Below are 26,642 nucleotides of genomic sequence, written 5' to 3'. Positions count from 1 at the left end.
TTTCGTGTTTTTCCGAGTTCTTTAATTAATAAAGAAGAGAGCATACCTGCACGGTTGCCAATTTATGTAAAAGATTTTCCTCCAATTCTTTAATTTTTCTTTTATTCGCGGTTACGTCAGCAATTAATTGCTTCTTTTCCGTCTCCAATTCCTTCCTCTCCGTTAAAATGACTCTCCCTAAAAGTTGGTCCTCCAGACCTGCACAAATAAGGTAATCCAAGTGCGATGGACTGAAGAAAATTGTGATTAAAAAAGATAAGTTCATAAAATATCATGCGAAACTCTAATTTCACCTTTCATCGTAACGGTGAAGTCGATTATAGCTGTTCGCGCAAATATTTCAGGCGTGTAAAACGGATTCGGCAACTTTGTCGTGATGTAAAACCTGAAATCCCTGCTTACGTCCACTTCTTTGTCACCAATTTTGACCTACGTAACAATAAACGCGTTGAAACGAGGATACAAAATTTGATTTAAAATATTCCTTTACCTTTAAAGAAGTTCCTATTTTTATAAAATTCTTTTCCAATAAATTATCTAATATTGGATCTATCTCCTCCTCCACGTCTTCTATCAGCAACGGTCGCCCTATTGACACACAATCTTCTAGATGATTTCTGAAGTATTTATGCGTGAACCACGTAATCTGGAAAAAATACATTAAAATGTATTAAATAAATTTTAGGAGATATATTATAATTCTGTTTTTTTATTATTGTACCTGTAAGTTGAATTCCGTTTCTTTATTTTTAATCCACGTTTTGCCTTGCAATTGCGGGTCGATCAGAAGTGGATATCTCGTCGCTTTCGTTACAATGATTCCATTTTGGACCGATAATTCATCGGTCGGCAATCCTTGTAAACTCCAGTCGCCAATCTACGGCGAATTGAGCATTTGTTTTCTCATACACACAATACAATTTCGCAATTATATTGTTTATAATATACGCTAATGTATTCCAGTGTGTACTTACCGTGGCTGTGTCTGTTAATGCATTAACGATATTTACGGTAACGGAAATCGGGATCTTTCTGTCTTGTATGAAGTCGAACCACTTTCTCTGCAAGAGAACTCGGAATTCTTGATTAAACGACCCGCAATAAGAAAGAAATCCCGTTAACACTAACACGTCGCCGACAAGGCGATCTATTTCCGACTTAAACATGACTAATTGCTCCGTCCATCTTACTCGTTCTCCAGATAATCCTTCGATCATAGCGGTCGCCATATCCATTTTTGCTTGGCAAATCGCAGCTTGATCGATTATTATCTAATAACAAAAAAATAAGACATACAATGAATATTATTTGATACAACATTATTGTATAATTAATACCGTACTTGTCGTTCCCGCATCACGGCATCAAACTCGCTTTGCACCGCTTGTAGGTCATCGTCTTTCTCCTTCAATATCTTTTCCGCTACGAGTAAATTTTTATTGGCTTTCTCGTATTTGTTCTCTTGCACAGCAAGATTTGCCTGTAAGATTATTATTTTGTTTACACAATTTTTAGTATCTCATTAAATTATTTTTCTAAATGGAAATTGAGACAGGTTCAGTGCGCGTGACGTCACCACGAGGCGACATCGGCTCTTTTTATTTTGCAGCAATGTTTATTAATAAGAAGAGGATACCTTTAACGGCAGCACATCTTTATTTATTCCATAAAAAGTGACCATAGAGATGGTCCACTGTATAAGACCCGCAACGTTCCCGCAGGCTTGTAACGCGGCCTCGTAGGTGTACATGTGATAATTCAGGTACGGCATCATCAAGTCCACCGTTTCGGCATTGATGTTGTCCTTGGGGAAATGTTGTAAATTATGCAAGAATCTCGCGTCAGCCATGACCTGCGAAGAAACGCAAGATGAACCCAAAATAAGGCGCGTGTCTCCTCGACGATGTCCATTAGCATGGAAATGGATGGCGGGAGCATGAGTAGAGCGTTACCTTTAACGATTCCGACCACGAGGGTATTAAAAATTGATGCTCGTAGTCGGGTTTGACTGGTTCCAATTTCCGCCCGAACAGAATGAGAACGCAGTCCATTATGAGCATGATCAAGTACGGCGGCTTAGCTAACTTACGAACAGTTGCGATGTCTACCGGCTTTATGGTCTGAAGCATAAAGATTACGATGAATATTTCCATTAACAAATGTCGATAATATTATCGTATTATCGCATATATTATTGCATATGTTATTGATAATATTATCGATAATATGATCGCAGTACCTGTAATGCAGCTTCCGCTTCTAGTAAAGCAGGCTCTGCAGCCTTCAGCTTTTCTTCCGCTACTGCCTTGTCTTTCGCAATCACTTCCAGAATCGCTTCCGCCTCGTCTTTCGACATTTGCACTTTTGCTCTCACATTCTCGGCCTCCATCTTCTTCTCGTTCACGTTAACCAGTATCTAAAAGTGTTATGTTGTTATGTACTGATACTCAGATATAAGACGGAAGCGAGAGCGAGAGAAAGATTTTATGAAGCTACTCACGGCTTCAACTTGGACATTCTTTTCCGCAATCTCTTCTTGATTTCTTTCTAATTCCTTTCGTAAGACATCAACCTGAGCTGCGGCGTCAATCAATTTGTTCAAACCGTTGCTCATGCGAGAAGCGAGTGTATTAATGTTATCCAAATGTTGCTTGTATAGTGCTTTATAGTTGTCGAGAAATGTTAAGAATGATTTCGGTGTTACGTATACTTGACGCCGAAATCTATATTTGTAAAAATTGAATTATGTAATGATTTTGCACAGACGAAATCGGGAACTCGAGAAATGTCAATGAGAATATAGTAACTTAATGCATAGGGCATTATATATTTATATACTACATTTATATATTTATGTATTATATACCAAAATATAGTAAATTTATAGCAAAAGAATGCAAACCTATCGAAATATTCCGCACAAGTGTTATTCACGTCGTCTTGAATGTCGCCTACGACTTGCATCAACTGCTGTTTTACTTCCGGACTGCATACGACTTTATACGTCTCCAGAAAATGTTCGCCGACCGCGTACAATGCGTCCTTCGGCCATCTCAAGAACCAGTTCATTGTACAACCGGATATGAGACCAGGAAATTTGAGCGACCGCGATCTGAACTTTCCACCGACCTGCATAAATAATCATTCACAATGATCCATGATCGACTAACGAAAATAATAATCACGGTTTGCCGATATCGACAATAAAAAAAGAAACTCACTGGCGAGAAACATAAAACTATGTGCAAATTATTCCTTGCTCGCGATATGAAATAATCATAAAGATTGTCTTGCGTGGGCGGACGTCGAGGATCATCCTTTTTCATCATCGGCGTGACGATCGTCAAGATATCGTCGAGTTCGTCCTTTGGAAAGAGATTGGCTACTTCGCCAACGCTTAGCACGTTATTTATATATTCCAGAAATGCTTCCTCTTTTATCTCGTTGTCGGTGAAGATGAAAGTGAGGCCTCTGTTCCCTGTGCCGGCGATGCGATACAATCTTCGCAAATCGTCCATCAAGCTAGCCACGTTATAAATTCTAAAAAATAATCACGTAATTTATTGATCTAATGTGATAATAAAAAAGTTATGATATAAATTCCAATATAAAACAAAGAACGGAAATTAGATCTAACGCCTTATTGTGTTGTTGATAAAATCTAAACATTTCATAAACTTTAGTACTCGCCTAGTCAGCGTTATCTGGAAGAAATTAAAGCCCGCAATAAAGGACGCCAATCGCGTCAGGCTCTGCTTGCCGGAACCTCCCACACCTACCAGCATCGCATTACCTCTGGGAACCCCAAGTATTCTCGATATTCGCATCAAGTGCACCAGAGCATCGTGGAAGAAAACCAGATCGAGACGCATGCCACGTATGTATTCATTAAATTGCTCCATATTTTGCTGGACCTTCTCGATCACGATTTCGTAACTGCGAATAGTGATAAGTAGAAATACAATACTGTTGCGGCTCTGTTTCACCACGTTCAAGATACAAGATACGCGCGAGTTGGCGTACCTCGGTATTTCCTCGTAAATCTTGGGTGCCTCCAACACGAAGTCTTCCGGCTCGTCGCCCGTCGGTTCCGGGGGCTCGCGCAAGAAGTTGACGAAGTACGTCTCAATCGGGGAATAATGTTGGAAGTCGGGGCCCAGGATCTTCTCTGCGGTTCGCCTCAACGTGTTCTGGAACCACTCTTTATCGGCGGCGGTAGTGAAGCTACGAGAATGAAGTACAAATGACTTCCCACGCATCAATTATTGCACAGCAATTACAGTAATCGCAAATGGAATGCATTTCTAGTTTCTATCTTGTAATTGCAGATGCAACGATTGTATAAAACGAACCGATCAGCTATCACCCGCGTGCATTCGTGCTCCCATAATTTCAACAAGCTCGTGATGGACTCGCACTCGGCTCTTTCTATCCTGAGGATCCCCTCCCAGATGCGAGACAGATCGCGCAGATTGAAGACGTAATGAAACTTCGCCGGGGTCGGTAGCATCTTCATCTTGGTCCGCTGCCACAGTATTCGAGTGAGCGGTACGAGTCTCGGCAGGAAGTTCACGATGTCCTCGGAGAATCTCGTGGTGCAGAAGTAGCCTTGACCGATGGCACCTGCGACCGTCGCAGTTCGCGTTAAACAAATTATTTGCGTTCGTTGTAGCTTTGTCGAATTATTATTCCCTACTGAAAATCGTGTCCATAGATCTGTTGGACGGCAGGGTGCAGTTGAAAATGTTGAACTGCCGCTTCAGCCGTGGTGGGATATCGTTTCGCCCGCCGCCCGGATGGATCATCGCGGCGAGTAACATAATATCTTGCATAGTGCAAAAATCGCCTGGTTTATCCAGCGAATAGAATCCTTTGTACTCCATTAGCTGACGTACGACCTCGTTCGTAATTTGATCGCCCCATTCGTTGATGTCCGGCATATTTATATCGTCAATGAAAATGGTCATTTTCCGGCCGCCGGCGGGACCGTAAGTAGTACCCACCCGCTTTTCCACGTAGCTCTCGAACACGCGCTGAGTGACGGGATCGATTTACAAAGATTTGCGCAACGGGGTAATCCGACATAACACGAATAGGAAAAATTTCGATCGTTTCTAATTGTTAATGAGATTATTGTACGTTACCTGAACCATATTGGGCGTGGACGCTGAGGAAAAATTGAAAAACTTGTTCAAATGATACTCAGGATCGTGCTTGGACATGTAACTTTTCATTATCACGGTTTTCGCGGTACCTTGTTCTCCTGTTGCGTAATTCATGTGTGCATGCAAATTACGTAATTAATGTCAGAAAAAAATGTTTGATTGACATATTCAAACCGTAAAACAGTTAATTTATGAAATTATATTAGTCCGCTTGCCTATCAAAAGTACCGCTTTCTCTTGCTTCGCTATAATGTCGATTAAAAATAACGTTCTCGTATTATCGACGTTAGGAACGAGAATGGTATAATATTCCAGGATACGATCAGATGGATATTCGAATTCTGGTACCATTTTAATCCAATGTATCCATTTTCCGTCCTCCGATACCAGATATTCAAAGATAGTTTCGTCTTCCTGTAAACCGAAAATATTTTTAGAGTGTGCGAATGTTGCATCATCCCGATTCAACGAATAGTGTTATAAAATTGTCATACGAACTGCGTATTTCGGCCAGTTACAGTTCGATTCGTGATTCACAAGGTATTCCTGTAACGCCAGTCGACCATCGAGCTCTAATACCGCACCCAGGCTCCACATGAGGGAAAACAGGAAAAGCTTCTCGATATGATGCACAGGTAGTACCTCTGCAAAGAACGACTTGAATGAGATACTCGGTAAACATTCCGTTCAACATCGGCGTACAATAAGATAGAATAATGTAAGACGGAATATAGAATCATCCAATTTGTAGTTACTATTGCATAAACATTATTAAAACCATTGGAAAATCTCCATACATAGAAATCTAAGAAGATTTGTACATCGGAAAGAATGTACAAAGATAAAAAATTTAACAAATATAACTTGATAAAAATGTCTGTTGTTTGTGACATTGATATTGCACAGATATTTTCAATAAAGAAATAATCCGATAAAGAAAAAAAGAAAACAAAGAAATAAAAGTTGAAGAGAGAATTTTATACTTACTTGTTGGATCAGAATTCCCGACATTCAAACCTTCCAATAAGTCAATGCATTGTCGGATATAAAGCGCTTCTAAAAGCGTCATTTTAGTTTGAAGCTTCGTCTGGACGAACGTATGAGCGTCGCCGTATATTTTACGGAACAACGTACGTAGTACTTCAGCCTCGTTAGGGGAACATGTTTTGAGCCAGCTCTACTCGTTAGAAATTTATCGCAATGTTAAAATTATTCTCCGCGTTGTGGAAAATATCATTAGCGCAATTTGCATCCATATTACCTCTAAAATCGGAGTCCATTGCAACACAGAAGCACTGAAGAAGACCATACCCATGCGCGATATGGTCGCTGGAGACGCGTTATCCACATTATCGGGCTCAAACACCAGTTTGGCGTTCGGTGCCATTATAATGCGATCGCCGTTTGCCAGCGTCAACGTTTTATTGTCGTCCAGGACGGAATTCAGATTTTCGATCCACACCGCATCGACCGGGCCGTCCAATACCATCCACAGGTTCTCCGTCTTTTTGGTTTGAGTGGACCTTCGCCATATGATGGAGAATATGCCATCCGTCCAGTCGTTCGTAGCAACGTCGAGTCTTCCGAACATTTGGGATGCAGTTATCGCCTATTTTTTATTTAATTTAATTAATTAATTAAATTTAATTAATTAAAAGTATATAAATATATATAATATTAATACTAATTGTAACGCGGATATGATTTTACATATTAAACCTTATCTAATATTAATTAAATCGAGAGAATTTCATTCTTTCTCTATGTTATCTGTACTTGATGTAATGAAGGATCATCGTTAACGAGCACTGACTTTTGGATTCATTCTAATTTCCTTATGCGGTAAGCCCATCTCAGTCAGAGCTCTCATGAGCGTCCACATACATCGCGTTTTACCAGATCCCGTTGGTCCGAGGACCATGAGACCGTGACGAACCAGCGATGTCTCGTATAACTACAAACATCATGATCGTTATTTCTTTTTTTTCAATAATAATTTATTTCGTTTTTCAATAATAACTAATTATATTATAGTAATTAGCTGTACAAAATTTATGAATATATATTAACCCTAGCTTCCAACTCTTTCAATTTTCACGGGCTTTCCACATTGGAGTACAGGCTACCCCACGTCGAACATTTAGTTAAACATATAAGAAACAATTAACTGCTTTTAAGTCAGTTTTTTTCCATCGATACGCCACACATCAAGGAATATGCCTATGTATAGGAAAATTTCAAAAAGAAGATAGTTTGTAAAATATTTGCTTGTGAAAAAAGGTTATTCATTAAAAAATCATGAAGTACTTTATTTTACTTAGGGTTTCAGGCACCCCCTGTGTGGGAAGCTAGGGTTAATATCGAATACACACGTACCTGTACAGTTTTCAGATTCCATTCGCTGTGATTCATTATGCCAAGAGCAGCTGTCGCGTTAGCTATGGCTTTCTGCAATTCTTTGTACGCTTGAGTTGTTAACTTTATCCCCGGAAACATATCTTCAATTAGCGACATGAACAAGGGTTCATCTTCATCCACTAATTTAGACAGATTCATATCGCTAAAACAATTTACGCGAGGTGTTTAGAACAATTTCGTTCTATGTATAAATATTTAAGTAATCTCGCTTAAATAATTATTCAAGAGAGCAAATAGAAAAAACGCAAAATTGCGTTTACCGTAATACTCTCATAAGAGTGGTTTCCTCGGAGTCGCCGGGGTTAGCGCGTCTCTGCGCGCCAAGCGTACGCAGACACGACAAGATATTTCTTAATCCGAAATCATAATGCACTTGTTTGCTGAGCTGCTCCTCGCATAATTTGTATAACATGAAAAATTTTCGCGCCAGCACCACGTTCTCTTTGAAGCCGCACGCCGCGAGTTTCACCCGCATTATAATCTAAATAAAGAAAAAATTGAATTTGTTACGGGAAGCATGGCTTATCTCGCGTACAAAGGGGAATGCATGTATAAATTTTTTAATGTACTTGTCTGTCAGGAATCATCATAGCCACGCTTCTAAATTGTATCTTCAGATTCTCCGGCAACTCCTGCCGGCCCGCGTACCCGGGATTCATTGTAATAATTATCCCGAACTCGTAATTGAGCTTGTACGTCTCGCCATCGCTGAGTAAATAAAACAATTTAATTTTTTTCGTAGATATAAAACACATTTTGTTAACGAATAAAAAATCCATTTTGTATACCGAATAATACATGTTGCGTCGGAATTATTTATACCTAAACAAGAAAGTCGTCTTTTTCTCCTTTCTTGCATTAAGTACAATGGCTATTTGCTGCGCAGCTACGGATAACACCGGTAGATCGATCCGATTGAACTCGTCAAAGCACCCCCAGCTGCCAGATTGCGCGAGTCCCTTAAATATTCTACCTAAGCCACGAAAATCCATCTGATCGGAACAATTAAAAACGACAACGTATTTCCCCAATGCTTTCCCCATGTCCTTCGTAGTTTCCGTTTTACCGGTACCAGCGGGTCCTGCAGGAGCTCCACCGAAATTCATCCCTGAGAATACAGGATATCCGCGAAAATAGAAAACGAGATAAAGATGTAAATAGCAAAAACCACTTTCGTATTATCCCTCCCGCGAACGTATTACGCACCTACGGCCTGGGCAAGTGTTATGTAACACCTGTCTGTGAGTGGTGTAATCGCAAGTCGGTCTGTGCAACCCAGGAATTCATTCTGATAAACAAACTCCACGTCGGTGATTCTGATCGGCACCTCCTCCGAATCTTCATCGTAGTAGAATCGACACTGCTTCAGCCACTCGAAATCGTGTATGCTACGAATCCTGAGGCGACACAACTCGTCGAATATATCCCTAAAAATATTTCCGCATTCCTCCTTTAACGAACTTGATTCAATAACAAGTAACATCGTTATCGCGAATCGTGCGGTTGAAGATAAAATGTGCGCAGTCGATACCTCTGATGCACGTGTATCGTTATGAGAGCCTCGTATTTCACCCTGGCGTACTTCGTGAGATCCTTCACGGTTATTCCTATGAGGCTGTTCAGGAGGTCCAGGAACCACTGATTGGTCCGTTTCATTATCGTCCTGTCGCGTTTTGCCATCGTCACCGCTATTTCGGAGTCGCGCGTCCACAAAACTTGCAGCGCTAATAAGCCAACCTGCAAGAAGCGAATCCACGATTGGGATTTATGCTGAGCTGCGATTCTCCTTTATGATATATCTCCTACGTATGTAGTGGTACTTGTAAAACGGAGTTCTCTATCAATGACAGAATGTCGAATTCGGGTGTACGTAATGATTGCAAGCCCAGCGAAATCACCGCGCCAACGGATTGTTGGTGGACCGTTAGCAAAGTGTTCACCCAGTTCTCCATTCCTCCTACGCAAATGACTGATTTTTCCAGTTCTATCTTTTCATTTTCCCGCGAATACATCGCTACAATCTTTTCGTATTCCTTTTCAGCAAACGCTAGCTGCATACAAAGAATAACATGTAGTTAATTTACATGTGAAAATAGAAATACCAAACGCAAGATTAATGTAGAAAGCGTAATAATGATTTTCGTGTTGAAAAGAAATGTAGAGGTGCATTTAGTTTGCAAAATTATTTTTAATTTATAATATATAGGGCTTACCAAAAGTATGGAAACCCTTAAATTTTACGAACACTATGCAGTTTAGAAAAAACTGTTTCAGACAAAAGTTGTAGGGTTTCAAGTAACCCATTACATAACAATATCAGTACGACCTTGAAGAGTGTTGTTAAGGTCACATGAAGGTCACCTTGAATTTCTTAAATGAAAACCCCCATTTTTTATTACATATTCTTGTAGCTTATCTCGAGAGCTTTTTACAACACTATAATAAAGTATAATAAAGTTCTCGTCCCATCACTGAAGTCAAGCAACGTTGGGCACGGTTAGTACTTGGATGATTGCTTGGGAACATCGTATGACGTTGGCACACTTTTTTCTGTTTTTTCTCATTTAAAGGTCATCCACACTTCTGTGGAATGGACAAGAATCATCATCAGCCAACATCCATACCACGTTGAAAGTACCAGTTCTCGTCCGATCACTGAAGTCAAGCAGCGTTGGGCACGGTTAGTACTTGGATGGGTGACCGCTTGGGAACACCGTGTGACGTTGGCACACTTTCTTTTTTTTTTCCTATCATGTAACAGTCATCTATACTTCTGTGAAATGGACAAGAAGCATCATCAGCCAACATCCATACCACGTTGAAAGTACCAGTTCTCGTCCGATCACTGAAGTCAAGCAGCGTTGGGCACGGTTAGTACTTGGATGGGTGACCGCTTGGGAATACCGTGTGACGTTGGCACACTTTCTTTTCTTTTTCCTATCATGTAACAGTCATCCATACTTCTGTGAAATGGACAAGAAGCATCATCAGCCAACATCCATACCACGTTGAAAGTACCAGTTCTCGTCCGATCACTGAAGTCAAGCAACGTTGGGCACGGTTAGTACTTGGATGGGTGACCGCTTGGGAACACCGTGTGACGTTGGCACGCATCTTTTTTTTTTTACATCTTTTGTTATAAAAGGCCGTAGCAGTTTATGAAGTCTCCGACAAGGAGTAACTTTGACTTGTCGACAATCAAATCGCGGCATACTGTCGTAGACATGCGAAGTTCGGCGATTCCTTTTTGTTTTTGTGTTACTAGGATAACGATTTGGTATACATACAAGATTTATCAAAAGTATGGAAACTCTTAAATTTTACGGAAACTCTACATTTTAGAAAAAAATGTTTCAGACAAAAGTTTATTTCCGTCTTGCAATTCTTGAACATACTGCAGTCTGTATAGATGTAATTTATTTTTTCTTAAAATTCTATGTACGGACATGGGAGCAATGTCGTGAGCTTGTGCTGCTCTATTAGCAGATATATGGGGATTTTCAATAAACTTTGCAGAACATCAAGTTTATCGTCATTACTTGCAGATGATGGCTTGTCTGACTTAAGTGACTTTTTACACTAGCAGTTTTTTGAAAACACCATATTGTTTTCAAAACAGTGGATTTATTAATTTGACGATTTGGAAACGTGTCGTTAAATAATCGAACGACTTCAGTGAACGATCATTCCTTATCACCCCATCCGCGTATCATGAGTGATTCTTTCACGCTCCGACAATGTGCTTTTAGTCAAACGATTAATTTTTAATTTATTAATTTGCGAATTAAAAAGATTAAAAATTAAAAATTATAATACAAAATTTCTTCGGCAGAAGCAGAGAGTATTCTACTTTGGATGCTATCACCCTACCTGCGTGATGATGCGCGAGAAAATAATACTGTACACCCTGGCGTTTTATACCCCATCGAAATATCGATATAGGAGAGGGTCAGGGGAAGAGGAGGAGAGGGCAATTGAATCATTGGAGGCTTCTATTGGACCCTCAGGAAGGGATTCAATTCCACCTGATTATTATTTTTAAGTAATGCTAATGCCGGCGATACCGCAAATTTCAAGCTCCATAACTCGAAAAGTACTTAATAAATATGTAATTTATTGTAGTGTTTTGAAAAGCTCTCGAGATAAGCTACAAAAATATTCAATAAAAAATGGGGGTTTTCATTTAAGAAATTGAAGGTGACCTTCATGTGACCGTGACAACACTCTTCAAGGTCATATTGATATTGCTATGTAATGCGTTACTTGCACCCCTACAACTTTTGTCTGAAACAGATTTTTCTGAAATGCATAGTTTTCGTAAAATTTAAGGGTTTCCATACTTTTGGTAAACCCTGTATATGTTTATATTAGGTCGTCCGGAAAGTTCGTGCCGATTTTGAAGGAAAATTCAAAGGCAACATTTTTTTATGTCGATAAATATTTATTGACTTATGTATGCATCGTTTTGTTTCACAACTTTTGTCCATCTTTCACGCAACTGGAAGATTCCATTCTCCCAGAACTTCTTAGGTTTCTCGGCGAAAAACTCCTCAAGGTGGTTTTTTATGTCGATCAAAGAGTTGAAGTTCTTGCCGCTAAGAGAATTTTGCACAGACCTAAATAAGTGAAAGTCTGAAGGTGCAATGTCTGGTGAATACGGTGGGTGAGGTAGCACATCCCAGCCAAACTCCAACAATTTTTGTCGGGTAGTCAAAGAAACATGAGGTCTGGCATTGTCCTGATGGAACGCGACGCCCTTCCTATTAGCTAATTCTGAACGTTTTTCCTGAATCGCTGTCTTTAATTCGTCCAGTTGCGAGCAGTACTTATCTGCATTTATCGTTTGGTTGTGTGGTAGAAGCACATAATATAGGATTCCTTTCCAATCCCACCAGACACAGAGCATGACTTTTTTTGGATGAAGGCCGGCTTTCGGAGTGGTTAATGCTGGTTCATTTCGCTTATCCCAGGATCTTTTTCGTTCTACATTGTTGTAAATGATCCATTTTTCGTCACCCGTCACTAATTGCTTCTAAAATGGTACGTTTTCGTTGCGCTTGTACAGCAAGTCGCAGATGGAAATGCGATCCATTAAATTTTTTCGGCCAAATTATGCGGAACCCATACATCATAGCGACTTACGTAACCAAGCTTCACTACATTGATCATGGACAGTGGTTTTCGATATTTTCAGTATCTCTGCTAATTCACGTGTCGTGTAGCGTGGGTTATTCTCGATCAGTGTCTTGATTTGGTCATCATCAGTAGTAGAGGGTCTGCCCGAGCGTTCTTGGTCTTTAAGGTTAAAATCACCAGCTCTAAACTTAGCGAACCACTTACGTACGGTTCTTTCAGCTAAAGCGCCTTCTCCGTAAACAGAACATATCGAATTTGTTGCTTGTGAGGCATTTTTGCCTTTCCGGTAATAGAAAAGCATCAAGTGTCTAAAATGTTCTTTGTTTTCTTCCATCTTCAAAAGAGTACAAAACTGACACGAATCAATTTATCTCAAACAACTTTTTTCCTAAAGATGCGTTGAAATGTCACCTTTAAGCATATGTATATAAATCGTATGTTTTCAATAACGTTGATATATATTCAGACATGTTCCAACGCCATCTATTAAAAATCGGCACGAACTTTCCAGACGACCCAATACATATATACAAGGTGTCCCAGACCTACCGAATCACCGCTTCAGGGTAGACTCCTGAGGTCATTCTGAGACGAAAGTTCCTCTTGCAAAATGTCGAGGGTGGCGTAGTTTCGGCGCTATAAAAGGTTGAAGATATCCTATCCATGTATAGAATTTTCCCGCGTTCAGGGACGGTGGATCGAAGTGGCCCTGCGCATCGCACACACTTCAATTCAATCGAACTATTTCATGGATCAAAGTCAAATCCGAAGACCTCGCCGGCCAGTTCACACGCTTCTCCGCGATCGATCCATTTATTCATGTATATTTCGTTAAACGCACTTCCGCGTGCGCTGGAATTTCTCGCGTTCGACTTTCTGCGACATCGGCAGTATGATCGACGAGAAAAGACGGACCGATCGCGGAGAAGCGTGTGAACTGACCGGCGAGGTCTTCGGATTTGACTCTGATCCATGAAGTAGTTCGATCGAGTTGAAGTGTGCGCGATGCGCGGGGCCACTTCGACCCACCGTCCTTGAACGCGGGAAAATTCTGCACATGGATAGGATATCTTCAACCTTTTATAGCGCCGAAACTACGCTACCCTCGACATTTTGCCAGAGGAACTTTCGACTCAGAATGACGTCAGGAGTCTGCCCTGAAGCAGTGATTCGGTAGGTCTGGGACACCCTGCATATATTACATATATTAATATATATGTATATTTTCCTTATAACTTTAATAATTTTACTTTTTTGGATGTGTTTTGTGCAAAGTACCTTTGCAATATTGTCGAAAAATCCGTCGAGATAATTCTGTATCGTGTGGCAATCCGCTGCTTGCCCAAGTATCTCCAACAGAGTGGGATCTGATATGAAGCAGAACCTCGGGAAGATAACTCGCTTAGTTTCCAGATAGCTGCGTTCAAAGAATTCGTTGATTACACTTGACAGTTCGAGCATGACAGTTGCATTATAGTGCCAATAATATGTATACCCGCTGAGGGATTTCTGGCATGACTCCAATTGCTCCAGCAAATGAGGCAAAAACTGACTCATAGTCTCATCCTCGGTGCACGTTTCTACCGCATTCAATTTCTCGTGCGCGCGAAGCATGAGCTTGACCCAGGACTTATCGATAGCCTAAAGTATAAGGAATAATTCGATTATTTTTCCATTACAAAGCCACAGCGATTTTTTTACTGGGAAATTTTACGTTGAAACGTTTCGCTTCGGTAGGCAATTGCTTCGATATATCGCCGCCGATGAATACCGCCTCGAGATAAGCCCACAAGTTCTGTACAATTAACCATTTCGCTAATATCTCCGACGTGTTGCTAAGCTTAGTTTGCCACAGCTGAATCTCCTTCTTAAATGGTACGTTGTAACTGCGTAATATTGAACGAGTATGTGTATCATTAGGAACTAAATAATTTCAGGCTTAATCGTATATCCAGTCAGTACCGATTCGCCAGTAAGGAACTTATGATCATTAAGCTGTCCTCGAGTTGCGCTATTATCTCAGCCGTCTCGACACCTTTCAGCAGTAACTCGCCTCTCTGCTTGAACGAGGCGAATTGCAAATTTACAACCGCCCAATCTGCAATTATCTGCTTCAACTTAGTTTCGATATCCAGTTCCTTCACTGCGCTAATACATATGTCCTGTAGCACACAATGTTCATGAAAATGTTACGTATTTTAGTTTACATTTAATACGTTCTATACAGAAAGCATACAAATTTTTAATACAAATTGACACACACATATATAGAGTAAACTGGGGTATGGTAGCCATACGGAAAAGATGGCCATAGGCTGTAATTTCTCCAATAATTGTTAAATAGTGCGTTTTGATAGTCAATCTCAAAGATAATTAATATTTAGAGTAGTTAATACAGTTAACATATACTATTCGAAATAACAATATTGTGAATAATATATAATGTTTTTACTTTCGACTGTCTGCAAAGCTTTTCATGTGTCTTTTCTACTAAAAGCTGCTATAACGTGAAATAAATTTTAGTTAAGCTGCCGTAATCAACATTAGATTCATAATAAAGGTTTGTAAATTGTAAATTGACCTATAATTTGTATTGTCGTTATTACTATTTATTTATAAATACTATGGCCATCTTTTCCTCACAATTTGGGTAAGATGGCTTACTATACTAATAATACTAATTAAGAACTAAATAAGTAATATTGTTTTTTTTAATTATAGAAACATTTATTTTGTTTCCAAAAATAAAGATTATAATTTTGAAATGTGCAATATAATATTGTAGTAGAATTAGTACTAGTAGTCGAATCTCATTTGGAGAACGACTGTTATGGAATAATAACACTTCTGATCGAGGATGGTCGAATATATAATAACTTCATTATCGCTCGACTTGGGTCCGGTACTCCGGTACCGAACTTACAACGACAAAAGCGATCAACGACACGAGCGGGTAAACAGCACGTGCGCGCTTCCGACGAAAAGTAAATCATCGGCGTGACGGATTTCAGTAACAATTGCCCCGAACGCTCGCTGCGCTTTCTTATACAGGGTGTCCGAAATAAAGTGACTCAGACGGAAAGTACAGGTAGATAGAAGTAAACCGAGAAAAAAAGTCAAATACTATTTTTCGAAATTCGCAATAGTTATTAAGTTATTAACATATACGTCTGAGCCAATAAACGCGCTGAAAGCGTTAGGCCGGACTCGGGAGATAGAGCGAGAGGCGGAGTCAAGAAGAATGGGGCGAGGGGGGAACCGCGAGCAACTCGCGAGTCGCGGCGCGTGACATATGATACCGCGCCGAGAATCTATTATGTATTTGTGCTTTCCGTACATTGCCGATGAGGAAACAATAATTTTCCAGCGCGGTGTTTTTAATAGCAAGGAAATGATACGTTATCATTTCCACACCACCTAGCGGTAGATAGCTCGGTGCGTTTTTTTATAGTGATTTCCTCAGTAGGCCTAATCCACTCTCATTATTTAATTCGATTAATTTAATTGAATTGTTCGAAATGTCGTCCCCTTTCTCGTACGCAGAGGTCGGCTCGAACACGACGCACTGGAATTCCTCTCGTATTATGCACGAGACACCCTGTTTCACGCAATTGTTGTACAGTGCGAAAAATTGTACGAGATGTTGGATAATATGCACGCCCAGGAAATCGTTAGGCATAAATCCGAGCCGCGAGACGCGCATTTTCGCCTGCTAGTTCATAAGCCACTATCATATTCGTATACTCTTCCGTAGTATATCGCATCGTCGCTGTCTAACACCTCGAACACTTTGAATATCTTGAACACGAGACTTATACACGACTGTACAAGAAAATATCGTGCGAAAATATCGTGTAGGCAGAACATGACTTTCAATTGACTTTCAGCAACTGTAGACAAAACACGAACATTGTTTGCTGCCTGATGGCTCGCGGGAATCTCGGTTTGAGGTATTCGAGGTGTTCGAAGTGCTAAACAGCGATATTATCCAACATATCGTACAATTTTTCGCGTTGTACAAAACTTGAGACGCACCGTGCCATACGCGATATTGTACGAAGAGCCGACCTCTGCGTACGAGAAAGAGGACGACATTTCGAACAATTCAATTAAATTAATCGAATTAAATAATGAGAGTGGATTAGGCCTACCGGGGAAATCACTATAAAAAAACGCACCGAGCTATCTACCGTTAGGTGGTGTGGAAATGATAACGTATCATTTCCTTGCTATTAAAAACACCGCACTGGAAAATTGTTTCTTCGTCGGCAATGTACGGAAAGCACAAATACATAATAGATTCTCGGCGCGGTATCATATGTCACGCGCCGCGACTCGCGAGTTGCTCGCGGTTCCCCCCTCGCCCCATTCTTCTTGACTCCGCCTCTCGCTCTATCTCCCGAGTCCGGCCTAACGCTTTCAGCGCGTTTATTGGCTCAGACGTATATGTTAATAACTTAATAACTATTGCGAATTTCGAAAAATAGTATTTGACTTTTTTTCTCGGTTTACTTCTATCTACCTGTACTTTCCGTCTAAGTCACTTTATTTCGGACACCCTGTATATCGGTATTGGTACCGGTCACTGTTCGGCGTTAGCCAATTAGGTGAATAACTGCTTATTATTCGCTGGTACATTGGTGGAAGGGATGTCGCGGCTCGTCGCGACACGTCTGTATGAATTAGCTCGCGCGCTACCGAAGCTAACATAAGTCCGCACGAATTGCGAGGCGAAAAGCTACTCGCCTACAATATATAATTATATTGTATATTTATAAGTTTTTTTGTTTATTTATGTATTAAAACATTATGCGTTTTGTTTAGTTATGTATAAGAGTTCAGTTCAAAATAAATGTTGTCAAAATAAAATAAATATGTGAAATTATATGTATAGCTAATTGTCCTGTAATATGGCCATCTTTTCCCTAAAAGTCAGATAAAATGGCCAATGGTTATGTTGTAATATTTTGATAACATAAAATTTCTAATAATTATTTTCTCTTTAATTTTGATAGTATTATGTGCTTTAAGCAGTGATCATAATATGCTTAATACTATTAAAAAATAACAAAAATAAATGTATGTTTCTTGCATTTTAAAAAACTATGGCCATCTTACCCCAGTTTACCCTATATAAATAATTTTGAAGGCTAAATTTACCTCTACATCATCTTTATATTTTAGTAAAGGCGCCTGCATGACGTTCGCTAGCGTGAAAGTTTCCGACTCTACATCAAAGAAGTATTGACACAGCTTGGACAATCTTTCCCAGTGCCTATCTTTCATGGCTTTGTTCGCCATCATCTCTAGTAACGGACACATCTCATTAAAATCGTCGATTTTCTTCTTCAAATCAATGTAAGCCGGCCATTCTCTCATAGCTTTAGGTAATCGTCGGCATCTGTAATCAAATCGCAGTTACTATATTGTAAAAATTTCATAGTTCTATTTAATCTACTAAATTATTCACGAAATTAATCATCAGATTTCAAACTCAATCATACACTCAATCTTACCTGTTTTGGAAATCGGCCAGTTCGGTTATGATCGACTCGATGTCAATCTCGGACCATGGGATATCATAGTAGCTGTCAATGGTGCGCATAACTTGCAAATACAACGTGTACAATTTCTGCAATAAATTAATTTCTCTTTTTCTCTGATGCAGAACTGGGTACTCCGTCACTTCGATGCCGAATAAGCTTTCACCACTGCTGAGAGTTTCGTATCCCTCCCATAATTCATCGAAGCGCGCTTGGAACAAGATGAGCCTTGAAATATAATAGCGATAGTTAACAAAAAATTATGTTATTGTTTCTTTTCAAAATTTTTGCATATTATTATTGAAACATTACCGTTCACTGGCTTCTTTTGCAGGTATTCCTTCGACCATTGGACCACTAAGCTCAAAATCAATGTCGAACTCGGCCACATCTGTTCTGAGAACTGCAACTCCATCAGTGAGTTCCTTCTTCAACGGTTCTTGCATCTCACATATAACTGCTTGAACTTGTTTTGCCTGAAAAATGGGATATAGCTAACAAAATATATCAAGAGATATTAAATACGAATAAATAAAAATTATAAAATACCATCTGAAGCATATTGCTAAAATTATATCTCAACCCGTCTACTATATCTTGATCTTCTTTCAAAATATCGATATTAAATTTTCCCATCAATGTATAAGTTTCTTCGATCAGAATTAGTTCCATATCCAACGATATAAAGTCATCTCGTATTTCTGCCAAGCACTTCATCGCAACTCTAACGTCCTCCAAATCTTTGATATTTCTAGATAGAACTTTGTTCTTTTCGTTAATGTAATCTATAATGTTTTGTAATTTTTCTTTGTATTTATTCGATAACATGACACCCAACGATTTCATCCACGCCACTGCTTCAATGGAGAATGCCAATTTTAATTTATCTGCAAAGTAAAACATTTGTAATATTCCCAAAAACAATATTTTTTGTGTATTTTAAAATTAAATATTAATATAATTAGTATTATAATTATTAATAAATATTAAATATTATTAGTATTATAATTTTGTATAAGTGTACAAGATACGCTTACCGAAAATAATACAATAGCGTTATTTTCACAAACCTGTATCGATTTGAAGAGGACCGAGTACGTGTCGCGCGGGTAAATTTTGGATTTCCGTCAGCAAGTCTTCATATTCCATAAACTTCTCCTTGATTTCTTGTATGAGAGGCTTAGAGTCGACAAACGCTTGTATAATTTCATTTCTATTTTCCGCCCATATGTAGGAGTACCGTAAATACGACTATCGTTGATAAATAATTATGTTAATATAACGTACCGCAATAGCTATGTTGCACGCATTATATTAAATTAAATATTATAATAAATCTCCATACGTTGCCAACTTTGGAGACATCATCTCTCAGGATTAATATCAAACCTTGTAAGCTCATAGTGCTGCGAATTATCTCCTTATGATCGGACACACTTTGAAAATAGCTGTTGAGTGAAGTGTTGTCACCTGCTTAAAATAAAAAAATATGTTAAATTAGTTTATTTATTCTTTCTCTGCACGCTAATAGTTTTGAAAAAGAACAAATTAAAATTCCTTAAAATGCATAATAGAATATAAATATAAATATTGCTAAAAAAAGTGTATTGGTTTAATAATATTGTTAAATACATTTATTATTTAATATTTAATATTTAGAATATTCTTTTCACACATTGTATTATTGTTTATATTACCAGGCGATTTGACTTGAGTATCTGTCGAATATCGTTGGCCCCACACAATCACACTTTTATGCATTTCCATGATGCTCGTTATAACTTTGCCGAAATAATTTTGTAAGTCTTCTATCGATGGAATAATTATGATATTTGGTATTTGCAAAACAAAGTGTGTCACCATAATTGGAGTCTCCGGTTCTAATGAAATGTCTCGAACTAATACGCTATAATAAATACATTTATGTTTTAACGAGTCGTGCAAAAAAGCATGTTTTAGTATAACTAAAATACCTCATAATAGTTGCTTTCTTTTTTAATAAATCCAAAGAATTTTTAGTGCATTTCACTAAGGCTTCTATTAGTTTATGATTGAAATACGCAAACAGCTCCATGCAATCGTTGTGAATTCGATGTATATTAACTTTATTCGTTCTTTCGATAGGAGCAAAACCTACATTTGATCAAGTCAATTGTATGTTAATTGTACGAAATGTATATAAAATTTATATTATATCTTTTAAATTTAAATTATATTTTAAAAAAGCGCAATACCTGGCTCGTATGGTGCCTGTATCAATCTGGTTTCGGATCCTACTTGTTTGTGCACCTTTTCAAGATCCAACCAGTTATATTTAACGTCCTGCACAGCGGGGTCGGTTTCGACATCCATAAATTTATTAATGATCATGATAACAGTCTTTTCCGCCGCCGCCGATTTGATCTCCAAGTCAACTGCTATTTTATTTCTAGAAGCTATAGTATCGGCTAAAAGTTGTTCTGGACTTTTCGGATTCTCCAGCTCTAATAAGGTCGTTTTCGCAATAGACTCGAATACCTCGTCTACTCTCGCTTCCTTCATATCTTTCACCTCCTTGATAAATATTTGCGCATTTTCAATCGCTTCTTTTATCTTACCGCACACCTTTGGAAGCTTTAACGAGGACCACGTAATTACTGATAGACAGGGTTGAAAAGCAATCTCGAGATCGATGAGCGCAATCTTCATTAAATTTAAAAATACGATTGGGATTGATTTTCTGCAGGCAACAATATGATAAGTGGCTAGATATATTTATGTAATGATAATTATTATGTAGCAGAGATAATTATTAATTAAATTCTCTCTTTTATATACCTAAGAGCATCATTTCTTTTAAGCAGCTCCTTTACTGTCTCGTAAGACGAGAATATTTTCTCCTTGCAGAAAATTAAGATCTGAATAAACTCCGGTACTTCCAATTCGAACTTCGACATGTGTTCTGATTCGCGTATCACCTCGTATATGTAAGAATCGAAATTTAAACAGTACTTGTTTGTTTTCGGATGACGCACGAGTATGGGCGATGATAATGCCAGACGAACCTAACATTTACAAATGGTTTATAAACTATTTTTCAAATTATAATATAGTCACACAAAAGATATGACAGCTTTATATCCGACCAATGTACATGTAACGATTAATTCAACAAATAATAGTTTAAACTCACAATATTGGCCGCGTCGTACCACGCTTTGTGATATATTAATTCGTAATGAATAAACACACTGACAAGTGCATTATATATTTTTATGCACTTTTGCATAGGCTCGTGCGCGAGTACTCTCTGGTGCGATCGAAACATGTTCATAGGAACTTCGATGCGTTTATACAACTGGCGAATCCACAGAATCCTACCAACGATGGGTGGAATGTTCCTTGGTATTGGTAGATCAGATCTGTCTTCGTTATATCTATCGCGAACGTCCTCGATCTCTCGTTCGAACATCGTGATAAGCTCAGAGCACTTTCTATCAATCCTCAGTTGCTTGAGATTTAATTTTTGGAATCTGTGGAAGCGTAATGCACAATGTGATTATCGTTCTCGCTCGGCTTAATTGGCTTGGAATAATTAAACAAAGATTTATAGAAACGCTACCTATCTATCAACCATAAAGCCTGCGTTATATTTGGCACGAGAGAAACGCAATTGTGAAAGAACGTCCTGAGCTCCAGATCGGTCTCCGCTATGTTCTTTTTGAATTCATCGTAATCGGCGTCAAAGTACGGTTTCCTGTGATCCAGAGGATCGTACGTCTGCGACGAAATCGTTTTGAAGTAATTTGAATATTTTTCCGCGTACGTATCGATTCCTTCTACGGTCGAACTGTGCAGGATGGAGTACATCCGCGCTGCTTCGAGGATGTCCATGATCTACGTCGCACGTAGCAAATGAGAGACAAGGTATTTACGTAACTCTGCATGGTTATCGTGGACTTACTTTTATTATTCTCGTCTTAAATGTGCCAAACTTGCCGAAAACGTACATTTCGGATAGCTCAAACGGCTTCTCCTCCGGAGATTCTTCAACCCTCTTGCACATCCCGTCGTAACAATCATGATACGTATCGCATAATTTAATGCAATCCTGCAAGACAAGATTGTAGATTTCTGATTAAATAATTGGAGTAATAGAATAGATAGAAATAATTTCTTCAATAAAAGTAATTGACATAATAAAATATTGCGATGGAATTTTATCCAGCTTCTTGTTGCTTTATTCTTACCTTTATTTTGGATATCATGGTACATTTCGATTCATCCCAAATACTCAATTTTCCATTCTCTGTCAAATACGCTTTACACGCTAATATCATTTGATTCGTTATCTGTTTCGTTCGAACAATATTATGTAAGTATTACTTTAGTGATTCTAATTCTGATTGTTGAATAATTTCAAATAATCTCAGAAAAATACCTTTACGTAGATCGCGGTTACCATCTTCCTCGTATTGAAAAATCGCGACGTAACATAAATCATTCTTATGGCATACATGAGCGCGGGTAAGTAATCTCCTATCTTCGTTGGATCTAATCTATATAACGGATGCGTAAATTTTTCTAAGCCGTATAGATACTTCACGTTATCTTGCGACAGGATATGTATCATTATAACATGCTCTTCCAGTTCCTTCCATTTCTTGAAAAAAGATTAATAAATTTTCTCTACTGAAATACTTTCTACTTTGCAACATTGTGCATTTTTATTGCATCATTTCACTCCGTAAAATTTTATTTCCTAGGAAAAGAACCACAAATTTATATATGTCTTATACCATGATGAGTTTTGATTTCGCCTCCGTTAACAGCTGTATAAACGACTGAGTGTAAGCAGATTTTATGTGATTTATTATCGAGGAAAACCGTGCGAGTAATCTCCGCCAGTATGCAAGTTCCGCGGACGGTCCCACGGTTTCAGTTTCCCTGCGCAATTGTTGACTCTCAACAACAGCCTGAAAACATTTCATAAAATTACGAAATTTCTATCTGCGCTCAGAGATATTATTTAAAATCGCACCCGCTCCATCAGTTTCATCCATATTTGAACGTCAGCTTCCACCGCTTCAATAACGCTCGGTTTATGAAGACTCTCTTTGATATTTTCCAGCAGCGCCAAACATTTCTGATAAAGGTCCCAATTAATTTGGAAGCATATAACATTTTCCAGATCTATCTTCGTCACTATAATAGGAATGGGAGATTAGCCCACATAGAGCAAAATATACGCGTAATAATTGAATAGAAAATTGCGCTTACTACTGAGAAATTCACAGAAATCTTTAAAATCGCCTATAAAATCGTCTTTGATCTTTTCTCCAGTTTCACTTTTCGACAACTCTCCCCACTGCGTGTTAGCAGTTAATGTTCGTACGTGTAAACGCGAGATTAAATCAGATATACCCGCCAGCGCACTCTTTGACGTGGAATCGACCTCGGCATAAGCGTAATACGTTTCCTGCATAAAATATAAAAATAGCAGAAGAATTTTGAATATAAAATCGAAAAAAGATTATAACGGTAAAGTATAAAAATTAAATATAATAAAAGTAATTTATATTTTATAAATTCGTGTCTGGAGAATTCGCGCGATGTAACTTTGACATGACTTTGACTTTACGACACTTTATTTTTTAACTGAAATTTTTACTTACGTCAAGTAACTGCTTTACGCCAAACTCGAGATTTGACTTTAATCGATAAACTATCACGCATTTGCCTGAAAACTCTTCGGTGGTACCATCCGTTATGCAGCAGCGTGTAACATATTGTTCTTTGCTCAGTTGCGGCGTCCATCGTCCAGATTCTGAGATTACGTAATTTTATATGTAATATATACGTAATATTACTGTGTAATAAAAACCGATAATAAATATTGAAATTAAGAATACAGTAACTGTTATTTTCTTATTGCTTGTCACAGATACGATTAACTTATATTTTGAATTAATGCACATAACTATGTCAATTATTACCAAATACCGGAGGACTCATAGGCTGAAAATGTATAACGATCGCTTCTCTTCCACCATCGACGAAGAAACTACTAAATACATTCACGTATTCATCTTTGTCGAGAACTCCTTCTTCGAGTGTCTCAACATCCGTGTTTAAAATGTATGCTACCATCTCTAGGACATGTCGGTGTGTAATTTTCAATAATCCTTGCCTGGCATTACGAATCTCCTTGAATTTTGTCTAAAATAAAAAGGTCTATATCAGGCAAATCTTTTAGTCATGTAATTTTTTTACAAACTGTTGCGTATTTCTTTTATGTATTCATCATGGGCCTCCCTTCAGTAATAAACGTTAAATTAAACTCCCGAATTATTTTCTATAAATATTTGTATTCATTTACATTATAAATATTGTCAAACGATGCCTCAGGAAAAAATACATGTCACATAGGACATCCATAAAAGTATTGAACTCGTCAAAGTGCTTACAAGTCGTTCTTTTGTACTTTCCGTGGGTAAATCTTCTCGTGCACCGATTCTTCTCTTCACCAACTCGGCGATTCGTTGGTCAATAGCCGGCTTCGTGTAATCCCGCGATGTGGGGTACGTGTTTGTCATTGTTGCAAAGCAAGATAAGTTGCAAATGCCAATATATACGTAGAAAATGTTTGCAAAACTCGAAGAAAAATATAACTATGATTACGATAGGACACACTTAATACTGACAGTTCCTCGCACATTGATCGGAAATCATGCGTATAAAACGAGGCAAATAAATAAATAAATGAACATCATAAAGTATTTTTAGAATAATTTTATTATATTGTATTAAGGGAGAGCCCTAAGTAAATCGCGAAAAATAAGATGAATTATATGTTTTTTATAATGCCTAAGTAAACCTAATTTCATTAAAAACAATGCAAAATTGAGAAACATATGGGACTTTCAAAATTTGTGATTTTAACAAAAAATTTGTGTTTTAATTATGCGATAACAATTATTGTAATAAATAATATCATCAACTAAATAGGATTATTTAGAAAGGACTATATTAATCTACATACGAGCTAAATTGATTTGGTTGAATATTTTATGCTACACCGCGCAAGTTTGGAAAAAGTCGTTTTGAGAAAAACGTGTGTCAACGCATGTCAGTGGTCAATATCAGGGCGCCTGTAGTATGGCAACCGTCATGTAGAATAGATTTGAACTGGCCGCTTATCATTATTCTTATTATTCTTATTATTCTTATCATTATTCTTATTATTCTTATTATTCTTATCATTATTCTTATTATTCTTATTATTCTTATCATTATTCTTATTATTCTTATTATTCTTATCATTATTCTTATTATTCTATAGTTTGCAAATCGTCCGCTATGAGCCTCTACTGTTTTTTTATTGAAATGTAAAATAGTAATACGTCTCAATATTAGATCAGAAATGATTTTAATTATTTTCAACAACGGATTACAATTTCTTAAATATGAATGAAAACACGCACCTACACATTTCCTAATTTTACACACACACACACACACATAAATTCCAGTGATGAATTAATGAATGTTAGAAATATAACGAGAATTTTAGAAATAATTCAGGTTTTGTACAGGGACTCAAAAATGCAACAGCCTTCAGGAAGGCTTTATTCACGCATGCGCCGTAGAGCTGTCATCGCAGGAGTGTGCGGCGAGGTGCGAACAGTATGTCGTGAAGAGGTTAACAGGAGTAGTCTTCGAGTAGACAAATTGCAAAATAGACACGATTTCGGAGGTTTCAAATCAAAAACAGAATCCGGTAGAATCAGAATCCCTGTTCCCGTGTTTGTTGTGTTCGTGACGAGGAATGTGTTCGCGGCTGTAACCGTTACTCGACATATTTTTGCACAAGTTGCGTGGCTCATTTCTGGCAGGTGTGATCAGCTGTGCCTCTGAAAATTACGTTCGCTGATTGCTCATTATATTCGGATCATGTTTCCTTGGATTGCCTTTTGATGAAATGTGAATGTCGTTCACTGGAAACCTTTGATTACAAATAAATTCGTCTTCTTTGAAACTTTTTGTCATAAATTTATCCCGTTTCTTTTTCCTCTGTGAGTACTGTACGAGTAAATAAGAAAATTAAGCATAAGGGTGGAAACTTTCAGTAAATTACGATGAATTTAAGCGTATCAAACATTTAATTAATTTTTGCATAATTTTTTCTGCATTTGATATATTGTGGACAGATTGAAATTTTGTAATATGTCATTTTTTGATAGCACATAATTTTATATGTCAATGTGTATTTACTAAACAAAAAGTTTGTTTAACGTGATGTATTATGTATTTAATAGTTTTGTTAATATTAATATAACTCATGTAGAACAATTTTCTATAATTTTCAGAATCTACATGAATCTGCATAAGGCCCTAGCAA

The 26,642-nt window shown here is 38.0% G+C and overlaps 1 protein-coding gene, 1 long non-coding RNA gene and 3 other non-coding genes across 5 annotated transcripts in view; 4 read left to right on the top strand and 1 right to left on the bottom strand.

Annotated features, from left to right (window-relative positions):
- LOC105282894 (dynein heavy chain 8, axonemal) overlaps positions 1-24,837 on the bottom strand; it is a 29,293-nt gene extending 4,456 nt beyond the window's left edge. The window contains exons 1-53 of the mRNA XM_026975529.1: positions 24,709-24,837; positions 24,238-24,460; positions 23,917-24,068; positions 23,522-23,720; positions 23,283-23,446; positions 23,041-23,217; positions 22,683-22,904; positions 22,492-22,593; positions 22,206-22,352; positions 21,864-22,021; positions 21,590-21,774; positions 20,497-20,898; positions 20,236-20,395; positions 19,960-20,168; positions 19,608-19,732; positions 19,333-19,513; positions 18,812-19,149; positions 18,575-18,738; positions 18,236-18,490; positions 17,880-18,120; positions 14,682-14,881; positions 14,434-14,605; positions 14,215-14,360; positions 13,998-14,136; positions 9,404-9,634; positions 9,156-9,320; positions 8,790-9,030; positions 8,406-8,691; positions 8,153-8,291; positions 7,844-8,064; positions 7,542-7,725; positions 6,979-7,119; positions 6,427-6,774; positions 6,153-6,342; positions 5,664-5,809; positions 5,381-5,579; positions 5,145-5,263; positions 4,697-5,033; positions 4,353-4,623; positions 4,024-4,224; positions 3,752-3,936; positions 3,222-3,526; positions 2,903-3,129; positions 2,501-2,723; positions 2,240-2,416; positions 1,953-2,120; positions 1,637-1,852; positions 1,343-1,480; positions 975-1,271; positions 722-877; positions 491-646; positions 294-429; positions 47-198 (exon numbers count right to left, since the gene is read on the bottom strand). Coding sequence (XP_026831330.1) covers positions 47-198; positions 294-429; positions 491-646; positions 722-877; positions 975-1,271; positions 1,343-1,480; positions 1,637-1,852; positions 1,953-2,120; positions 2,240-2,416; positions 2,501-2,723; positions 2,903-3,129; positions 3,222-3,526; positions 3,752-3,936; positions 4,024-4,224; positions 4,353-4,623; positions 4,697-5,033; positions 5,145-5,263; positions 5,381-5,579; positions 5,664-5,809; positions 6,153-6,342; positions 6,427-6,774; positions 6,979-7,119; positions 7,542-7,725; positions 7,844-8,064; positions 8,153-8,291; positions 8,406-8,691; positions 8,790-9,030; positions 9,156-9,320; positions 9,404-9,634; positions 13,998-14,136; positions 14,215-14,360; positions 14,434-14,605; positions 14,682-14,881; positions 17,880-18,120; positions 18,236-18,490; positions 18,575-18,738; positions 18,812-19,149; positions 19,333-19,513; positions 19,608-19,732; positions 19,960-20,168; positions 20,236-20,395; positions 20,497-20,898; positions 21,590-21,774; positions 21,864-22,021; positions 22,206-22,352; positions 22,492-22,593; positions 22,683-22,904; positions 23,041-23,217; positions 23,283-23,446; positions 23,522-23,720; positions 23,917-24,068; positions 24,238-24,460; positions 24,709-24,837 — 10,545 coding nt within the window. The remainder of the gene's footprint in view (positions 1-46; positions 199-293; positions 430-490; positions 647-721; positions 878-974; positions 1,272-1,342; positions 1,481-1,636; positions 1,853-1,952; positions 2,121-2,239; positions 2,417-2,500; positions 2,724-2,902; positions 3,130-3,221; positions 3,527-3,751; positions 3,937-4,023; positions 4,225-4,352; positions 4,624-4,696; positions 5,034-5,144; positions 5,264-5,380; positions 5,580-5,663; positions 5,810-6,152; positions 6,343-6,426; positions 6,775-6,978; positions 7,120-7,541; positions 7,726-7,843; positions 8,065-8,152; positions 8,292-8,405; positions 8,692-8,789; positions 9,031-9,155; positions 9,321-9,403; positions 9,635-13,997; positions 14,137-14,214; positions 14,361-14,433; positions 14,606-14,681; positions 14,882-17,879; positions 18,121-18,235; positions 18,491-18,574; positions 18,739-18,811; positions 19,150-19,332; positions 19,514-19,607; positions 19,733-19,959; positions 20,169-20,235; positions 20,396-20,496; positions 20,899-21,589; positions 21,775-21,863; positions 22,022-22,205; positions 22,353-22,491; positions 22,594-22,682; positions 22,905-23,040; positions 23,218-23,282; positions 23,447-23,521; positions 23,721-23,916; positions 24,069-24,237; positions 24,461-24,708) is intronic.
- Positions 10,194-10,312, top strand: LOC113561563. Its single transcript, XR_003406278.1, has one exon. It is a non-coding gene; the product is annotated as a 5S ribosomal RNA (ribosomal RNA).
- On the top strand, positions 10,384-10,502 carry LOC113561558. Its single transcript, XR_003406273.1, has one exon. It is a non-coding gene; the product is annotated as a 5S ribosomal RNA (ribosomal RNA).
- On the top strand, positions 10,574-10,692 carry LOC113561542. Its single transcript, XR_003406258.1, has one exon. It is a non-coding gene; the product is annotated as a 5S ribosomal RNA (ribosomal RNA).
- On the top strand, positions 17,984-18,588 carry LOC113563640. Its single transcript, XR_003407561.1, has 3 exons — positions 17,984-18,077; positions 18,256-18,316; positions 18,388-18,588. It is a non-coding gene; the product is annotated as an uncharacterized LOC113563640 (long non-coding RNA).
- Positions 24,838-26,642: the final 1,805 nt, after the last annotated feature.

The sequence above is a fragment of the Ooceraea biroi genome, chromosome 2 (assembly GCF_003672135.1).
Source record: "Ooceraea biroi isolate clonal line C1 chromosome 2, Obir_v5.4, whole genome shotgun sequence".
Lineage (NCBI taxonomy): Eukaryota > Metazoa > Arthropoda > Insecta > Hymenoptera > Formicidae > Ooceraea > Ooceraea biroi.
Note: the sequence above shows the minus strand (reverse complement) of the source record. Positions and strands in the feature narration are given on the sequence as shown.